Source organism: Rhamphochromis sp. 'chilingali', assembly GCF_963969265.1.
Source record: "Rhamphochromis sp. 'chilingali' genome assembly, chromosome: 5".
Lineage (NCBI taxonomy): Eukaryota > Metazoa > Chordata > Actinopteri > Cichliformes > Cichlidae > Rhamphochromis > Rhamphochromis sp. 'chilingali'.
Genome location: NC_137932.1, coordinates 13,162,879 through 13,181,711, shown reverse-complemented (window position 1 = coordinate 13,181,711; position 18,833 = coordinate 13,162,879). Strand labels below are relative to the sequence as shown.

The following is an 18,833-nucleotide window of genomic DNA, read 5'->3' as shown; positions in this document are numbered from 1 at the left end:
ACCACACTGAATAATAGGACTCACAGCAGTCAGGAAGCTTTTCGTTGTGTACTATAGTTCTTATTAGCAGAAGAGCATGCATGTCATTTACTTAAGTAAAACTGTTTGCAATGGCAGAACACTTCCCAGCACTGAAAGGCACTTCCCGGCACTAATGGTATGACTTTCAAAATCCTACATCACCTCATTCTTAAGTTATTCCATTCACAAACTTATGTGTCCGCTCTTCCTGGCTAGTTGACGACAATACCCCAGTCAGCCTTTTATAGCTGAGCAGTCAAAACTAAGCCAAAATTCTAAAGTGTGTTTAAAACAATTTAATAATAATAATAAAAACTACACCCCATGAACCTTTCAGCTGAGCTCTGGACTTTGACTGCCTCATCTCAGCAACTTGCTTCTTTTCTTTTTCAGCCATTGTATTGTAGAGTTGCTGTTGTGTAGGGACCTGTGTCCTGCATAATTCAAGTTGGCAAAGCTTTAGCTGTCAGACAGATGGCCTCACATTTGACTCTAGAATGCTTTGTTACATAGAGGAGTTCATGGTCAACTCAGTGACTGCAAGATGTCAAGGCCCTGTGACTGCAAAACAAGCCCAAATCATCACCCTTCCACCGCATACTTGACTTTTGGTTTGAGGTATGTTCAAATGCAGCTTTGCAAATATAAACCATGCTGCCATCCTGGTTTTTTATTTATTTATTTATTTTATATAAAGTAGAGGCTTTTCTTTTTCTTCCAAACATGTCATACTTGTTCCCTCTTAATTCTTAAAGTAAGGGTGTACTTAGATTTCCACTCACTGCTTTCACTCTTCATTTTGGCTTAGTTTTTGATAAATAAAAATAACGGCATATGTCATGTTTTACAATTAATCTGAGGTTGTAGTTACCTAATTTTAAGATCTGCTAAGGACTAGATTATCCTGATATGTAAAACAGAATTTAAAGAGGGTGTACTTTCGTTTCATCATGACTTTGTAAATAAAAATATTTAATTCATTCGAAAATAAATGTGCTTGAAATGGAAATATCATCTCTAATATATTATTTCCAAGCAACTAATTTGTCTCGTCGCTAAGCATATTATGAAATTGTTGAGTATATGGAATTTGTGAGTGAAAGCAAATATAAAATTAATTCAAATAGTTTGGACTTTCTGTTGATGTACTGACCAAAAATAAATACAAACAAATATTCATCTTTCAATACAAAAATAAAGAAAATACCGCATGAAACAAACGAAAAAGAAATAGGATATTCATCCGCATAACAACAGTATCAACCGTAGCGTGCGCACAAACAGCTTTAGAGCTTCGGAAAAACCAAGAAGAAGAACTAGGGCGCGGCGCGGCTGTTTTAGGGCATGCTGGGAAATGACGTTTATAAGAAATGACTCAACAAAAACGTTGATTTGTAATTTAAAAAGGGAACGACATCACGTGAAAAAAAATGTAAAACATTTAATAGCGAGTTCTACCACACAATTAAAAGCTCTCATACTGAAAAGATCGAGATTTTTAAGATATTTTCTTCTCGAACCTTCTTTCCAGTACCGGTTTACCCATAGTGCACTGCGCCGCTTCCTTTCTTCTTGGTTGTGCGGTGGTCCAAAAATGTCGCTATTAGATGGTCCGTTAAATGTGCTCGGCCAGAGGACAACTGGCCAATCTGTTCGCACTCAAAATGGTGAGTTTATGCGCTGCTTGACTTTGTAGGTCAGATAAAATTAGCGTTTCTGCTATGTGTTTATTATAACGGGCAAGAGAACGGTTTTATGCAACACACGTGTGGATCACGCTAATGCTAGCTAATGTTAACTTAGAGATTGTGCTTCCTGTCTATTACTAATATTATTAGTAGTATTATCATTATACTACAACACTGCAAATCTATTCTTTCTCAACTGCAGCACGTGTTGCAATTGTCTAATCCCATTTTAGTACCGTCCACTCGTACTACAATGAATGGAGGGTTATGCTAATGGGATAGAAAAACTCTGTCATGGTCTGAAGGTGTGGCGAGCTGAATGTGCGCCTCTCTGAATGAAATGACAGCATATCCCTCTGACTGAGGTCCGATGGATGTGCCTAGTATCTTTAGATGCATTGAACTTTTTGCTTCACGCTCGCTAGTTACAGTTTCCTTTTTGCTTCTGCAGTTATGGCCGCTGCATCCATTGCCAACATCGTCAAGAGCTCGCTCGGACCCGTTGGCCTCGACAAGATGTTGGTGGACGATATCGGGGTCAGTATCACGTTTGTGTTCACTGGAGAAAAGAGGAATGAACGTCTCCAGAAACAAGATGGAATACATGCACGAGTTTTATTGACACTTAAACTATCATTCATGCTGCTGTTTCTTCTTCGTTATACTATCTTGTTGGACTTCCAACAGGTGTTGCTTAGAAAGTATTAAATCAACTAAAGATTGTGCAAAATGCAACAGCCAGACTTCTTACAAAAACCAATAAAACTGAACATATTACACCAGTCTCAGGAGCTTTACACTTGCTACCCAGTGCTTTAATAATTGATGTTTAGACTTTACATATTGAAAGCCTTTCATGGCCTGGAGAATATATACTCAAATTGCTGTTCCCACATTAACCAGTGCATAGGTTTAGATCACGAGGCAGAAACTATAATAACCACGTAAAAGCCATAGTTGCTTATCAGTCGTGTTTTGTGGTTGTTTCGACAGGACGTGACCATCACCAATGATGGAGCAACCATCCTGAAGCTGCTGGAAGTGGAGCACCCAGCTGCAAAGGTCCTGTGTGAACTGGCTGATCTGCAGGACAAGGAGGTCGGCGATGGGACAACATCTGTGGTGAGTAGCTACCACTAGCTCCACTGGTTTTTGTGAATGTTTTAGCAGCTAATTTGTTGGATTTTACATAATACAGAGCTTCAGAAACTGAATTGCAGCATCCTGTTTTAGTACTATGCACCTGCTTCTTATTACGGGTGTGTGGCTATGCTAACAGGAAAGAGAAACTGTCCATCATGATCTGAAAGGGTCGAGCAGCCTCATTTCTGCCACTCTTAAAGAAATGATGGTACAGTGCATGATCCGTATCTTTTGAGTTTTATTGTTGATAGAAAATTAAGCTTGTTCCCATATTTTAGCTCGCATTGTTTGCGTTGCTTTTTCTCAGGTAATTCTTGCTGCAGAGTTGCTCAAGAGTGCCGATGAGCTGGTGAAGCAGAAGATTCATCCCACATCAGTCATCAGTGGATACCGTCTGGCTTGCAAGTGAGATGATGTTAAATGTAAAATCATCCAAATAAGATCATTTAGGATCTGTTGCAGTTTTGTGATGCTCAAACTTGTCGTTATCTTTTAGAGAAGCAGTCCGCTACATTAATGAGAATCTCACTATTGGAACAGACGACCTGGGAAGAGAATGCTTAATCAACGCCGCTAAGACCTCCATGTCTTCCAAAATCATCGGCGTGTATCCTTTATTTGTTTGCAGGAAATCAGCAAAATTTACCAGTGTTTATATTTTGCATGTGCAGAAAGCTTTTCTCACTCTCTAAAGTAATTGCCTTGACCCAAGCCTTCAGTGATGCAGACTTCTTTGCTAACATGGTGGTGGATGCTGCCATGGCTGTGAAGTTTGTGGACAGCAAGGGGGTAGCTAAATATCCTATCAACTCAGTTAATGTGCTGAAAGCCCATGGCCGCAGTCAGAAGGAGAGTTTCTTGGTCAACGGGTATGCAGTGAACTGCACAGTCGGTTCACAAGGTAAGTCTGTCACAAAGCCTGAAATTCATGGATTTTAAGTGTAAAAAGTGAGGATGTTGGTGATTTCTTTTGATTAGACTCCCATTTAAATTTGCTGCTATGTCTTTCCTGATGGTGTATGCAGTGATACGCGTGGGAGACAGTAACCATGGCTAAGAGAAAGGTAGTCACAGCAGTTTGTGAACTGTGGTAAAGCCTCTTTTGGCCTGACAGTAGAATAGTTCAGGGACCGTTTTTCCCTTCAAACAGTTTTGTAACTGTTTTTATAATTAATTTTTATTGTCCTTTGGATTTTTAAAATGATATATTGTGTCACAGGCATGGTGAAGCGTGTCGTTAATGCCAAGATCGCTTGCCTGGACTTCAGCCTGCAGAAGACCAAAATGAAGATGGGTGTGCAAGTTATTATTAATGACCCAGAGAAGCTCGACCAGATCAGACAAAGGTGATTTTTGAACATTTTTTTTTCTTTTTCTTTAAACAGACACATTTTTAAGAATCATCCCATTAAATTTACTGTGTTGCTTCATCATTAGCTGACACAGTGATACGCGTGGGAGATATCATAAGCAGCCACATGTGAAGGCAGCAGCTCTTCCCTGAGATGCATGACTACTAATGTTGGCTGGACACTTTGTGCATAGCATGCCTTTATAAATATACTGTCTAAAGTGTTGCAGCTTATTGTGAAACTGATAACAAAGCTCAAAACAAAGGAAATGTGGAGGTAAAACTAAATATGTATTTTTGGTTGGTTGCAGGGAATCTGATATTACCAAGGAGAGGATCCAGAAGATTTTGGCATCAGGCGCAAATGTTATACTGACGACTGGTGGCATTGATGACATGTGTTTGAAGTATTTTGTGGATGTAGGAGCCATGGCTGTTAGACGAGTTTTGAAGAGGGACCTCAAACGCATCGCAAAGGCAACAGGAGGTAAGAAAGAAGTAAGCTGCAGTTTGTGTCGATTGGCATTTACTGCTTTTAATATTCACGTATGCATTTAGATGCGTCTGTCACACACTTAAATTTAGAGTTTCCACCAGCAAATATTCATGTTTGACCTTGTGTGTGTTTGTCCATTCATAGCCACCATCTGCCCTTCTCTGACCAATCTGGAAGGAGAGGAGACGTTTGAGGCCACTATGCTTGGCCAAGCTGAGGAGGTTGTGCAGGAGCGCGTCTGTGATGACGAGCTCATCCTTGTCAAAAAGTAAGAAATAAGAACTAGCAGCTGCTTGAGTAGTGGTGAGTTGCAGTTGCATGAGTATAAAGGATTTAATTAAGTGCACTTCTTCTACAGCTTTGGCAAAAGTTGAGGGTTTTCCCTTGTACAATAATTGTCCACATAAGACCCCTCCTTTTTTTTTGTTTTTGTTAATTAAAGGCTGATGTCGTATTGTCGTCACCCTGCCAGGTGCGTGGCATAGTCACCCAAATTAGTAAATGCAGTAATTTGAGTAAAACAGTAATGCAGGATTTTGAAATTGATTCCATTGGTGTATCTACTCAAAATCTGAGTTTGTCTCAGTGACTTTTCTAAAAATAGCTTAGATTTTGCTGGGAGGCTGAGGAGCAGCACTGGCAGCTTCCAGTTTTTCGTTTTTGTTTTTTTTTATCCCGGCAGTTAGCTTTGAAAAAGTCAGGACTGTGTGATGTTTACAGATGAGACAACTATGTGTTTGCATGCATTGTTTTTGAGTGATTATGAATAATACAAAGCCATTTGGAATAGGCTCACATTTTTCTGATAAAAATTGGAAGTAATTGAATGGCATGGTCAGTTTGAATGAGCCATATATTTTCAAGTTTAGCATTAATTGGTTTAGAGCCTCAATACTGCTAGGGTATTGGGTTTCTCTGTTTATTCTGATACTGCGTGTTGGCCCAGTTTAACTTGAATGAGTTGCTGTAGGTTTGTAAACCATTGTATGACAACTGGAAACAAATTGATTGCATTCATAGCACAGCATATGGTGGACGTGGACCAAAAAACAAACAAACAAAAAAAAAAAATATCAGTCAAATGCCAAGGAATATGGCTAAGAGATGAGTTGAGAGCCTCAGAAGTTATTTCAGAGATAGTGACTTCCAGAATGAGTCTGTAACTGATGTCAGATGCCTTATGCAAGATTTTGTAACCTACTTCATGTTACATTAACATGAAATGTGAGGATTCAGTGAGGACTACATTTTCCTTGAATTTCCTTGAATACCCAGGGAAAGTTTACAGACCTAAAGGACGGGTTTGGCTCGTCTTCTTGTCTCTAAAAACAAAGTTTGTTGCAGGGGATCAAGTTCTAGTTTTGGATTTGATAATTTTGTATTTGATTTTAAAGTCCTTTTGTTTCTACACCTAGAGTTGATTCTCATTCTGATCACTATATTTCCTGACTTTCTTTCCCCTCAGTACCAAAGCACGCACATCAGCCTCCATCATTTTGCGTGGAGCTAATGACTTCATGTGTGACGAGATGGAACGTTCACTGCATGATGCTCTCTGTGTGGTCAAGAGGGTGCTGGAGTCAAAGTCTGTAGTGCCCGGAGGAGGTGCTGTGGAGGCAGCCCTGTCAATTTATCTGGAGAACTATGCTACCAGCATGGTGAGCTAGCAGCTGCTGGGAATCTGCGGTTGATGCTTTTTATTTATTTTTTTTAATTAAAGTAAATTGTGCTCATCAATTTGCTTCAATCTCTTTAGGGTTCCAGAGAGCAGCTGGCTATTGCAGAGTTTGCTCGATCTCTCCTCGTCATCCCCAAGACGCTGGCTGTGAACGCAGCACAGGACTCAACTGACCTGGTGGCCAAGCTGCGGGCCTTCCACAATGAGGCTCAGGTTAACCCTGAACGCAAGAATCTCAAGTGGTGAGTCTTACCTCAGCTGCAAGTTTGTTTATTAGGCATTTCCATTCAGTTAGTCCTTAAACGAGCACACTACTAACATGTAATTACACTGTCAGTGGTTTGTCTCTGGTTCCTTCTCAGTCAGTTTTGATCCTAAAGTTAATCTGCTGTTAGATTTTCCTATTTTGTCTTTAAACTGTTTAAATATGCCAGATTTTTTAGATTTTTTTTTTTTTTTTAGACAGAACTGTATGAAAGTAAGATTTTATTTTGAAGTTAATCTGTCTCGGATGCTAAGTGAATTTGCATATTTTGGATTCCTTGTCCTTTAGGATTGGTCTGGACTTGGTGAATGGCAAACCCAGAGATAACCGTCAGGCCGGTGTGTACGAACCCACGATGGTTAAGACAAAGAGCCTCAAGTTTGCCACTGAAGCTGCCATCACAATCCTCCGCATCGATGACCTTATCAAACTGTTCCCAGAGCCGAAGGAGGGCGGGCATTCGTACCAGGAAGCTGTGGAGTCTGGATCACTGCAGGGTTAAGAGGCTCCAAATTGGTCCCAATAGATTCAACTTCTGTATTTATACTCGAGAAGCTCTCCGTGGCTGTTGCTCTAGTGTAGGCTGTGCACGTTGCCTGTTTACTGTTCTCCCACTCCCTCTGCCTTGGAGCTCTGTCTTCTAGAAGAACTGTAAGCGATTGCTTTTTTTTTTTTTTTTTTTTTTGGACACTTAATAAAGCTCAGATGGTTGTAAATGAGTGCTGGAGTAGTCCCTTCATAATAACTTTCAAACACATTCAAGTTTATAAATCTTTAATTTCTCAGATTACAGGAAAAATATCTGCAGACATGCCCAAGTACAGGAAGCATGAGGTTTAAGAAGGCAAGCATACTTATGGCACTTTTCTGTTTGAAGGCTAATGCCTACGCAATTTGAGAAGGTCCCTTTAATTCCACATGGGAAGATACTGGAATGTTCAGGTTTTTAGAGCAAGCGTATTTAAAATCCTATAAGATTAGGAATAAATTACATTCTTCAGAGACAGTAACATGTTTGTCCATACTTGGTACTAAAAACTCTTTTACAGAGTTAGTGTTAAACCTTATTTGCCTGTATAAGTAACTGATAGCAGCTGGTTTTTAAATGGAACAGTATTAGTTGTCTGCTTGACAACTATTGAATGTAATATGGGCTCTGTCATATTACCAGCATTGTTATATTTAAGCTGCTACTGGTATTACACATTAGCCATCAGTATATGCTAGAGTTACATATTTGTACTGACAAGACTTCTATCATTAATTCACAAAATTCAAAAGCTAAAACCTGAGGACAGTTGAGTTTAAAATGAAGATCACAGTGAAAATTACAGCACACACTCAGTTTTGCCTCAAGTGTTGTGATGTAAAGATGATAAGTAAACTTTCTATTGCGTATTAACCCTGTTGTATAAACAATGATTTTCAGTAGCCATTAAAAAAAATAAGATGAGATCAAGTGCAATATATTAAACAGCACAGAGGTACATGTCTCAGACTCTTTCTACACACATGGCGATACCCATTCCTCCACCAATGCAGAGAGATGCGATTCCCTTACGCCCTCCGGTCCTCTGGAGAGCATGCAGCAAGGTCACCAGCACTCTGCAGCCAGACATGCCAATAGGATGGCCCAGAGAAATGGCACCACCGCTCACATTTACCTGAAGAGAAAGGGACAGGGATGATTAACATCACTTACTCTTTAAGGCTGATTCTAACCAGATGAAAGATGGTATACTGTAATTGCAGCTATTGCACAATTACAGTATACCATTAAAAACATTAAAAAGTAAGTTTACTTACTTTTTAATGTTTTTTGTATAATTATGTGTTTGTATCTGTAGCGCAGCATACCGATCCCATGGATGATTAATATATCTTTTCTTGCCATGAGCTGAAACCACTGCAGAAACTTTGAGGGATCACAGCACAGCAGGCTTGAGTCAAAATCAATTTCCAATTCATATGGTCTTTTCTTACAAAAAACATACAAAAAAACCCCCCAAAACATACAAAAAACAGTAATACTGTTAAGAATCACCTTTTCTTCATTCAGGCCAAGCTCTTTGACCACAGCAACTGACTGTGCAGCAAATGCTTCATTGATCTCAAATAAGTCGACCTGGTCCAGCTGCCAGCCTGCTTTCTCAACCTGGGAGGAAATGAAAGTTGTAAGTAGTAAAAGATATATAAATAAAATTCCTATTATCATATTTTAATCGCTGTAAAATTCTCACCGCTTTCCTAATGGCTGGTATTGGTCCCGTTCCCATGATAGAAGGGTCGAGACCAGCTTGAGCCCAGGATACAATTCTGGCCATTGGTTTTATGCCACGCCGCGCAGCCTCTGATTGGCTCATCAGGACAGTTGCTGCTGCTCCATCATTTATACCTATGAAGAGATAAAAGCAGGTTTCAAAATATCAGTGTAATTCTGCTCCAACCTGCTGGCAGATATCTCAGTGTAAGTGGTGGTTCACGAATAACCCTGGAACCTGAAGCATTTCCTGCGGTGACAGTGCCGCTGCTGTCCTTGACGAAGCAGGGTTTGAGTTTTGACATGCTGTCCATGTTGCTACCATGCCGAGGAAACTCATCAACCTTCACCTCCACTGGACCTGAAGGTCAGAGAAACATGTTTGCACTTTATGCATCATCATAACTATCGTATAGAACTGTGGATTAGAAACCTACCTTTTCTGGATGGCACCATGATGGGGACAATCTCCTGATCAAAGTACCTCGCCTTCTGTGCAGCTTCTGTTCTGCTCTGAGACTTGACAGCAAACCTGTCCTGTTCCTCCCGACTGACACCCCACTGCTTTGCAACATTCTCAGCTGATAAAAGAAGAATCAAACAAGAAGTAATGAGTGATACAATGCAGCATACAACCACCGGCTGCTGTGTGAAAACAGATCCACATCCTAACCCGTGATTCCCATGTGGTAGCAGTGGAAGATGTCCGTCAGGCCGTCTGCCACCATGGAATCCTGCAGGGAGGCATCGCCCATCTTCACTCCTGCTCTCATATGCACTGTATGAGGAGCCTGAGTATACAAAGAAGAAAACAAGCAGATTGTTTCTTATGCTGAGATTCTACCTGTTTACACAGGTTCACAGGTGAAATAGTGAATTGGTAAGCTTGACTGGCCACTTTGTTAGGTACACCTACTCAACTGCTTTTAGCACAAATAATCAACCTATAACATGGGAGTACATTCAGCTTCATTTTAGAAAAGTGCTTTGAGTAAAAAAGCGGTATATACCAGTCAAGTAGATATCACAAGTTCAAATTGAACAATTTGTCATACTGTACAAGTATACATACTGTCATACTTTCACAATAAACTTTAAAAATCTCTAAACAATCTGATCGGTTTCCATTTTCATATCTTTCTTCCTCATTCATTACCTACCCTGCTCATACTCTCCATGCCTCCTGCCACCACCACAGTGGACTCTCCAGTCAGGATGGACTGAGCTCCCAGGCACACAGCCTTTAGCCCAGAGCCACACACCATCTGGCAGCTCCAGGCCGGGACAGGGTAGGGGATACCTGCTCCAACACTGGCTTTACGTGTTGGATTCTGCCCATGACCTCAAAGAGAGAGAAGCAAAAATGTAATTATAGAAGGCTCATGACTGGCTGGAAGTATTGCCAAACATGTCAAATCTTTGATGTTCAGTAGATATTCCCAAATCTGCCTTCCTTTTATCTTAGTTTGTTCAACAGTTTCTACCTGCTGTTAGGACATGTCCCATGATAACCTCAGAAACCTCATCTGGTTTCACCCCAGCCCGCTTCAGGACATCCTTGATCACTGCTGAACACAGGTCATGTAGAGGCACCGTAGACAAAGCACCGTTCAAGGACCCTTCATAAAAATGGAAAGTTCGTTTTACGAAGAAGTAAAGAACTCCAAAATGTTTTTATTTACACGGTGAGTCATTCTGGTAACAGTTTTAGGCCAGTAAGGTATATTTAAGTCTATTCAAAATAGAATATAGGAATGTTTTCAGACAATCTGACAATTTCAGCCCCTGAAAAGTCCAGCCAGCTTTCCAAAAGTCAAAACATATTTAATTTAAACGCTTAAAACCAGATCAAGACAATGCAGATGAAAAAACTACCAGTTATTAATTCCAATTCAATTCTATATCAAAGTTAGAGTTGCAAAATCAAGACTTTTTATTTAGTTTATATCTGCAGAGAATAAAATAATACACATAGTAAAATTTGGTAAATGACTGAATTTAATGCCAAATTTAAAAATAATCACATCCTGGTAAGAAATCACGCCCATCTTGCTCCACACAGCGTGCACGTTGTAGGTAGCCAATGGTAGCAGTCTCGTGCTCCGTGGCACTATGACCAGTGAACCAATCAGTGACAGCAAAACACTAGACATAAGAGCGAGCCAATAGCAGGTCTGCATGACTTGGCGTGAACTGAAGGACACGATCCAATTAAGGAAATTAAAAAAAATGTCAAGCAAAAGCTGCTAGTGCTAATATAAATAGTACAGGATATACGCAGTATGCTATACACAAAACAAGCTAGCAACGAAAAACGTATTAACAACAGAAATCAGTACAGCTATCTGTCTGCATCAGTAAGCCGCATTACAGCAACGTTGGGCGAGCTCCGCTTAATGAATATTTTTACTTATTGTGGTTTAGGCTTTACCAATCGGCGTCCGGGCGGCAGAAACGATGACGACACTGTCGGTGCTCATGTTGACAAGCAGGTGTTTGAAGCTGGAGTCCTCGCTCAGAGTGCTGGTTCCTGTCTGCGCTGTTGACAGTGCGTGGACGTCTGTTTTTCTACAAATGTAACTGAGAAGGGGGCGGGGAGCCACAGCGCCACCATATGGTTGGGAGGATAAATGTTTATTCATAAAAAATACCTTTATCCACCTTGGATGTTTTGTGGAGTCTATTTAATATTTTATTTATATTTACAGTCCATTGGATTATTGCCATGTTAAGCTTGCACTTAAATTTATAAGCACTTTAACACCCCATGTTTTACCTTTTTCTACTTCTTAGTATGACCCAATTTTAACCAATTGATGCCTGACATTTACATTGTATAACAGAGTTTTTAATCTTATTTTCATAAGGCACATAATGAGTTTTATTGGTTCTTAAACATTTTTAAAAAGAGCTGCTTAAATTTTTTCAAGCTCAAAAACCTTTGTTTTGTGGTAATAAGACAAGTCATGGGAAAATGCTGCTTTGTCACAGGTTGTAAGATAAACATGTAAAAGGACTTGTGTAATTTATGTCTCCTCTGACTCATCCGATTATAAGGCTACATGAAATAATGAGTTTCCACATTTAATTTAGTTAATAATAGGTTTCACACCATAGTATTAAAAATCTTTATTGGTATTTGGTCAGTACATGAAAAGGACTGAAGTCAGAATAATATGAACATCGCATATGAACTACTCACATTTCAACAGAATTTTTTTTTTTTTTAACCGAATGGGTCTTTTTTGCCAATGAAAAATTAAAATTGCACTAAAAAAAAAAAAGAAAAAAAAAAAGAAAGAAAACACAGGTCAACATCTAAAAATGACCTTGAATATAGCGAAGCTACTGTAATTCAGTGATTTTACTGACTTTTGACAATGACTTACACCAGATGCCTGATTTCAGTGTCAAGAGCTAAAAGAAGAACAGCCTAGACGTGCTCAAATAAACATCAGAATCAAACATCCACGCAATTTAAATCTAACATTAAACCATTCCTGTTATATCCCCGTGTAGCAACACAAATGTGACAGAGGCATCACGATGGGCAGGGAGAGAAGAGTGAAAACAAAACATCTTGGACAGCAGTGCTGTGTTAAAGACTATGCATTTGTTGCTATGTCTGTATACGGTATAAAAAAAAGAAAAAAAGAAAAACAAACAAACAGATAATACATGTCAAAGTACACTACAAAACTGCACCATCGCTTGTCCCGGTGTCCAGGCCGTTCTGAGCGTGCCGTGACCCAGCAGTCCTGCTGCCCTTGGTCACCAGGGCAGCCTTGTCCTCATGGGGGTCGGTGGTGGAGTCTGTGTCATTCGAGTGCTGAGTCAATGATGTCTCGCTGCCTGTCGGAGAGTCCACGCTCTCGTACCCCGCACTCAGCTGGCTACCGAAACCCACAGGTCCTCCAACTCTGCCAGCAGCAGTCTGACTCCCTGTCACTTCCTCTGAGTGGTTGGAGAGTTTGGTCTCAGCTTCGCCAGGGCTTGAAACCATGGGGGACATGGGAAAGTCTTCCTCTGTGCTGCTGACCTCTCGGTACAGGCTGGGTGTAGTGGTCTCGCTCCTCTGGGATGAGCTGCCATTGCTTGGACCATTGAAGACCCTTCCGTAGTCTTTGCCCATTGTTTCAGAGGGTGCGCCGGCCTGCCCGGGCTGAGCGGATTGTTCCGCACATGAGCTGGAGGCAGTGGGTGAAGTCCTACTGGGTCCTGCTCCAGCTGAGGACCCCTGAGACTGGGAGAGCTGCTGACGGGTCTCTTTCAGCTGCTGCTGCAGGACGAGGATGGTGCTCTGCATGCCTTCCACCTCCTCATCTAGCTGGATGATAAAGTCATTCAACTCTGGGATCGACAATTCAGGAACAGACAAAGAACAAAGTCAGAAATGAACACAAATGTCACAGGATTAATGGCGCAAATATGAGATACGGTCACAGTTGGCCAGGCTGTAGGGTATAGATGCAATGTTCTCACCGTCTTGGCTGCTCTTAAGCTCCTCGCTGTACTTCTTCTGGAGGGCCAACTCAGCCTCTAATTGGGCAATGCGTCCCTGGGACAGCTGCCGACCCAGCTCCTGGTTTTCCTGAATCAGCATTCGACACTTGGCCATCAGTTTCTTCCCTGTTTGGCTGTAAGGGAAACAAGTCTCACATCACACGGTGAACCAGGAGACAAACAACAGGCAAAGAGGTCCCATTGATCTGACCCACTTTGCGATTTGCCAAGGGTCAAAAGAAACTCTTCAACCTGGTTGTCCGTAAATTGATCTAACCAAAACACAAATGTCATTAAATCTTTCAGACTTCAAAACAACATCAGGAACCCACTGACACAAATCTGTCCTGTACAAACACATATCAAAATCCATGGAAAAAACACTTTTTTCTGCAAGTGAAATTAAAAGTTGAATGATGTGTATTGAAAATGGTCCCCACTTTCCTGAAACTCAAAAACAGTGTTACACTTTAACTGTATGTTGAAGAAAGGTGGGCATTTTGGTATCGATTCGGTCACTAGCAAACTTTCAATTTTAAATAATCTTGCTACATCACTGGGTGTGAGGAACAAGCACAATGAAAAAAATGTAACATAGCAGTGTGATATTAGGGTGACCCAGGACATTTTAAATACCAACCTTTAGCTATGAGTAGCAAAAAGCAAATGTGCACTGCAAAACCAGGCACAGGTTTTCTGTAACCACTTGAAATACACAGAAAGTAAGTGCTTCAACAGTAAACTCAAATAGCTTCAGGTGCTGCTTTCTCAACATTACAAAAGGTCAAGAAACAGGGCAACAGTCCAGCACACCATTTTACATTAGTAGGTATTGTGGTTGTTCTTTTAAAAAGGTCTTAATCAAGAAGCCAAAGATAACTGACTTCATGTAATGCTTTAAACCATTTTTCCCACCATGCATTTGGTCTATAAATAAAGACGTTATATAGTCAGAAGACACTAAAATAGTAACATAATATTAAAGTAAGCAAAGTGATGATGGTAGCTTCAAAGTACCTCACAACCCTGATCAAGAACAAATGTTATTTATAATTATAATATATGATTATGTATTTACATCAGTATCATTTACTGGAACCCTCCTCCATTCTTACTCATAACCATTACTGCCTCTGCAGGAGGAAATGTGTTTTAAGATGTTCAGATTTCATCATTTAGTGTGAGAGCAGAGTAAAAATTGTTGTTGTTATTTGTTTTGTTTTTTTAAAGACAAAAAGTAAAACAGACCCCATGAGGGATTCACAGCGTGAACAGTGCTAAGAGCTGTGCTACACAGGTGAGAAAGGAAAATATAATCATCTATTTGTGTAAATGGCTGAGGGAAAGATTGTTTGGTCAATCACAAAAATACACAGAAATACAATCAATACAATCTCATAAACTCATAACAGGACTTCTTGAAGACATCTTTAGTCACAAATTGAAAACAGGACTTCGTGCACCTACAGCAGTGTGTTTTGGTAGGAGAAATTAAGCAAAGCTTAATTCGGCATTAAATCCCATGTGAATATTTTTACACAAGTATTCAGGGAAGGCCAATCATGCTTCTTAGCTCACACACACTGCAGTAAGTGCTTGTTTCAGAGAAACAAAATCAAATTAAATACCAATAAAAATAAACAAGTCACAAAATAAAACAAGTAAATACACTCTACCGTGTGCAGGCCCATGCTCAAAGACACAGGCGAATGGACCCTCATGCCTGAACCATAGTCCTTGATGGACCGAGGATCTGGCTCCGCTCACAGTCTTAATGTCATTTCTAGTGGCTCTTCCCCCAAAGTCTTACTTTTAAATCCTAGAAACTTTCCTCATATTACTGGAATGTATCTAGACTGTCCAAACAGTCTCTGCATTTCTCAGCAGGTCTTTGTGTGGTCTATTCCACTGTTAATGTCTTTTTAACCCAAGTATGGGAATCGTCTTTAAAATGTTCAATTGCCGTTTTAGGCTAGGGATCCTCCCTGCCTGACTCAACCTCCATATTACCTCCACCATAACCCCCCTATTTAATAAGCGAACTGTCTGGTTTGAGCGGCGGGGGCAGGGAGGCCATATCCACGTCGGGAAGCGAGTGACCACCTCTTCAGGAACAGTCCGGACTCCTTCAGGCCCTTGGACGGTGAGGGGAACTCGAGGGGAGAGAGCTGAAACACAAGTGTCACCTGACCATACTGTCTTTTCTCTTTAGGTTATGTGATATGTAGCTGGCACAGTGCAAGAGTACAAAAACAGTTTGGGGTTTGTTTGGTTTTTTTGGGAGTGACTGGCTTTCTGTAAAGTCTGAATCTCGTGGTGAGTACAGCACTTTGTCAGCCTTCCCCCCCACCATTGTTCCTGCATGTCTGCAGTGAGAGTGAGGGTGGGGGGCGTGAGGAAGTCTTGACTTTTCTGTTTTGTTTTGTTTTTTGAGGGGGATTATTTTGATTGTCTTTACCTATCAGGTGTAAATTTCCAGGCACTCAGTTCATTTTGGGCCTGCTCCAGTTTGTCTTTAGTCTGTTCCAGTTCAGCCTTCATTTTGAGGAAAAACAAGTTGATGGACGGGTCCACCATGGACGACCGCAGTTGGGCCACGCTCGGCTGCTGGACTTGCTTGAGGTACTGGATCTGCGTCTGCAGGATACAACAAACACATGTCAGTGGCAGGAACAGATAAACAAGTGTTTTATCATGGTTCAAGAGAACATTCTTGAGTTTGGCTCCGATCTCCAGTAGCCGTGTTTTTCCCTCTTAAAAAATAAACAAAATGTATAAAATTGGAAATCGCAATCTTCTGATGGAAACTTTTGATGTGGACTCAAACAATTTAAGCATATTGCCTTCCATCTACAAAGTTTTCAAGACAAAATCTCTAAGTGAACAATTACTTCCAATTATTTGACAGCTGCCTTTCCAGGCCCGGGGAGATCAGACTGGTCCAAAAAAACCCCCAAAAAAATAAAAAAACTCACCTGCCAAAGTTATGAAGACATCAACCATTTTTTGTTGGGGTTTTTTTTTGTGTGTGTCTCAAACACATTTAGCTTAAAATTCTGGCATTTCTGTTCAAAACTGTGTCCCCATGCTTTCCATTTCAATGTGACTGCAGGGTTTCCAAGTTTAAAGCCTGTGCGTTGAGCTCACCTCAGCTGCACTTTAAGAATGGCATGTGCTACCATAAAGCAGCTGTTTGATCCACTGAGCTGTCAATCTGGCAAGAGCAAAGGATGCCTTGGCTTGAAATAATTTACTTTTAGCCTCTTTTCCATGATCATGACAGTTTACTAAGGAACGCTCTCTGCTGGAGTGTTGCAAATTATTCAATTCATTGAAATTTAGTAAAAAAGTTAAATTATTTTGCACTTTGAAAACTTGTATTATCAAATTTAGAATATAGGATAATAATTACTCAGTTTTGACTTGTTTAATAGCAAACTGTAACATCATTACTTATTCACAAAGTTACCCATGTTCTTATCCGTGAAATCTTAATGAAAAAAAGATCACTTAAACGTTATGTTAGAAGGGCTCAATATTCCTATAAGAAATAAGAACTCAAACTGTGGGACAAATAGAAACTGAATTCTATTCAGTCATGTCAAGCGTAATCAAAATGAGAGGAATAAATACATACTGTGCACTCTTGCATTTCCTGCTCCTTGGTGGCAAGTCGCATGACCAAGATGTTTTCCCTCCGCGCGGACTCCTGCTGCTGCTGCTTGAGCTTTTCCTCCGACTCCTTCAGCCCTGGAACGTCATTGGCTGAGACGATAAAAGCGGTGCAGAAATGCAAAACATATCAGATTAATTCCTTTCACTGACTGCCACAGACAGCAGCACCAGGCAAAAACATGGTGATTGTTGAGATGCTGACAAGGTTAAATCATAACCATGTCTTATAGCAGGTGTACTTACAACATAGCTCCGCATATTTTGCCTCCAAGACCTGGACATAGGCTTCATGCTGTTTCCACCTGTGATGGGCAGAGCATGTTTTAGCTGCTCATCCAAAACAAAAACACCAAATTCCCCCTACCACATTATTAATCACCAATAGCAGAGCTGTTACCTACCTTGCACACAACTCTTCTCTGGTCAGAGTCTTCATGTCCGATTCACTAAGGCGAACCTGTGTGAACGAAAACCCAAGCACTGGTTACATAAAGAAACCCATTAGAATATTTGGAGGGTGGTGGGCAGGGTCGTGACACATAACAAATTACAAGGGGTACATTAGAATAAGAAAAGAAACTCACTTTCTTGGGTAGAGGCTCCTCGTTGGTCATTGTGAACGCTGTAAGTAAAAAGGCGACAGGAGATCAGCAGTAATTACAGCTTGGGCTCGTGTGCTTGAAGGACTGCATCATGTTTTAACGCGATGGCTATCAACACGCAGTACAATGTACAGCAACTCTGCTAACTCGGTACAAAAGCGGTGCCTTTCAGCTAATAGATGACCCTGATGGCGTGTGAGGAACACATTAACTATCCCGCAAAACTAAATCAAAGTTAATATAATAGCAGTTTATAAGCGCAGCCGAGCCTTGTGTTAGCTCGTGTGACAAGCAGCAGCAGCAACGGACCGCGAGAAATGGAAAATATGCTAACCAAGGTTAACACCAGGCTGCTAATAAGGTTTAGCTGTTTCCGTTAGCAACCTAACTACACGTAACGAAACAGCAGTACCGAGCTTCACTATTTCCCTATGTCCAGCCTGGCAGCATACAAGTCTTGGCTCTATTTTCCGCTCCTTGTTATCACAAAATGGCGGTGAAGGAAATGACTCCCTCCCTAGCACTCCTTTTCCTGAAACTAGCGGGTTCTGGGTTGCAGATATCGGGCCTTCAGCCATCAAAAAAAGCACTTACCAGATCAGTTTCTTTCGATGTTTCTCGGTCCTCTTGGCGTCAGGGGTTCTTTATGAAACGAGAACCTGCGACTTGGTTAAAATTTATGGGGAAGTTATTTGTAGTCGTCTCGCTTCGGCGTGGTCAACAGCATCTTCCTCGCGGTCGACTAAACAGAATGGCTGTAGCTGGGCGCTGCGCCGCACTTGCCTTACTGCAGAGTTCTAGCACAGATGGAGGGAAAGAGCGAGAACTCTCACTCCGCAGCGATTTTAAGATCAAAAAATGTACCCCTCAAATAACAGTAAACAGTAGATATTTTTTATATGATTTTGATGAATTCATGCCCGCATTACTATTTTTATTGTATTATTTTTAGCCTTAGTTTGTATGAATGCATGTTTTTAAGTCATTAACTAATGTATTTATGTTAACAAATGTATTTAAATATATACACAGCACAAAGCTCTCCCTTTTGTACTATTGGTAGGAGTAGTTTGAAGAAATATTTTTAATTATTATGAGTCTTCATAAACCTAATTATTTGAATTAATTCATTAAATAAATCTAGAGTAGAG

General features: G+C 40.6%; 3 protein-coding genes across 5 annotated transcripts; 1 reads left to right on the top strand and 2 right to left on the bottom strand.

The window, feature by feature from the left end:
• The first annotated feature begins 1,533 nt into the window (after positions 1 to 1,533).
• tcp1 (t-complex 1) lies at positions 1,534 to 7,358 on the top strand. The gene is made up of 12 exons (XM_080882653.1): positions 1,534 to 1,688; positions 2,161 to 2,246; positions 2,703 to 2,831; positions 3,160 to 3,257; positions 3,349 to 3,459; positions 3,572 to 3,753; positions 4,072 to 4,198; positions 4,515 to 4,690; positions 4,844 to 4,967; positions 6,165 to 6,357; positions 6,456 to 6,619; positions 6,931 to 7,358. The coding sequence occupies exons 1-12, from the start codon at positions 1,616 to 1,618 to the stop codon at positions 7,142 to 7,144; spliced, it is 1,677 nt and encodes a 558-aa protein (XP_080738779.1). The 5' UTR covers positions 1,534 to 1,615; the 3' UTR covers positions 7,145 to 7,358.
• acat2 (acetyl-CoA acetyltransferase 2) lies at positions 7,183 to 11,465 on the bottom strand. Its single transcript, XM_080882654.1, has 9 exons — positions 11,334 to 11,465; positions 10,387 to 10,521; positions 10,063 to 10,244; positions 9,576 to 9,693; positions 9,340 to 9,483; positions 9,141 to 9,263; positions 8,883 to 9,037; positions 8,687 to 8,797; positions 7,183 to 8,306 (listed from the first exon to the last, which is right to left on the bottom strand). The coding sequence occupies exons 1-9, from the start codon at positions 11,380 to 11,382 to the stop codon at positions 8,136 to 8,138; spliced, it is 1,188 nt and encodes a 395-aa protein (XP_080738780.1). The 5' UTR covers positions 11,383 to 11,465; the 3' UTR covers positions 7,183 to 8,135.
• A 551-nt stretch (positions 11,466 to 12,016) lies between these two features.
• wtap (WT1 associated protein) lies at positions 12,017 to 18,462 on the bottom strand. 3 transcript variants are annotated; one of them, XM_080883648.1, is made up of 8 exons: positions 18,277 to 18,461; positions 17,665 to 17,702; positions 17,482 to 17,537; positions 17,324 to 17,382; positions 17,043 to 17,170; positions 15,864 to 16,042; positions 13,385 to 13,539; positions 12,017 to 13,252 (listed from the first exon to the last, which is right to left on the bottom strand). In XM_080883648.1, exons 2-8 carry the CDS (start codon positions 17,692 to 17,694, stop codon positions 12,594 to 12,596), a joined length of 1,266 nt encoding a protein of 421 aa, XP_080739774.1. In that variant the 5' UTR covers positions 17,695 to 17,702; positions 18,277 to 18,461; the 3' UTR covers positions 12,017 to 12,593. The 3 variants fall into 3 exon arrangements, with proteins under 3 accessions (XP_080739774.1, XP_080739775.1, XP_080739776.1); XM_080883650.1 differs by lacking the exons at positions 12,017 to 13,252; positions 13,385 to 13,539 and having other exon boundaries at positions 15,082 to 16,042; positions 18,277 to 18,462; XM_080883649.1 differs by lacking the exons at positions 17,043 to 17,170; positions 17,324 to 17,382; positions 17,482 to 17,537; positions 17,665 to 17,702; positions 18,277 to 18,461 and having other exon boundaries at positions 15,082 to 15,864.
• Positions 18,463 to 18,833: the final 371 nt, after the last annotated feature.

Coding starts and splice junctions, on each gene's coding strand:
- tcp1 (XM_080882653.1), top strand. CDS start 1,616: ATGTCGCTATTAGATGGTCCGTTAAATGTGCTCGGCCAGAGGACAACT. Junction 3,258..3,348: donor GGATACCGTCTGGCTTGCAA/GTGAGATGATGT, acceptor GTTATCTTTTAG/AGAAGCAGTCCGCTACATTA. Junction 6,620..6,930: donor GAACGCAAGAATCTCAAGTG/GTGAGTCTTACC, acceptor CTTGTCCTTTAG/GATTGGTCTGGACTTGGTGA.
- acat2 (XM_080882654.1), bottom strand. CDS start 11,382: ATGAGCACCGACAGTGTCGTCATCGTTTCTGCCGCCCGGACGCCGATT. Junction 10,522..11,333: donor TGCCGCCCGGACGCCGATTG/GTAAAGCCTAAA, acceptor ATTTTTATGAAG/GGTCCTTGAACGGTGCTTTG. Junction 9,038..9,140: donor CACCGCAGGAAATGCTTCAG/GTTCCAGGGTTA, acceptor ATCTCTTCATAG/GTATAAATGATGGAGCAGCA.
- wtap (XM_080883648.1), bottom strand. CDS start 17,694: ATGACCAACGAGGAGCCTCTACCCAAGAAA. Junction 17,538..17,664: donor AGGAGCCTCTACCCAAGAAA/GTGAGTTTCTTT, acceptor TCGTTCACACAG/GTTCGCCTTAGTGAATCGGA. Junction 17,171..17,323: donor AAAATATGCGGAGCTATGTT/GTAAGTACACCT, acceptor TTATCGTCTCAG/CCAATGACGTTCCAGGGCTG.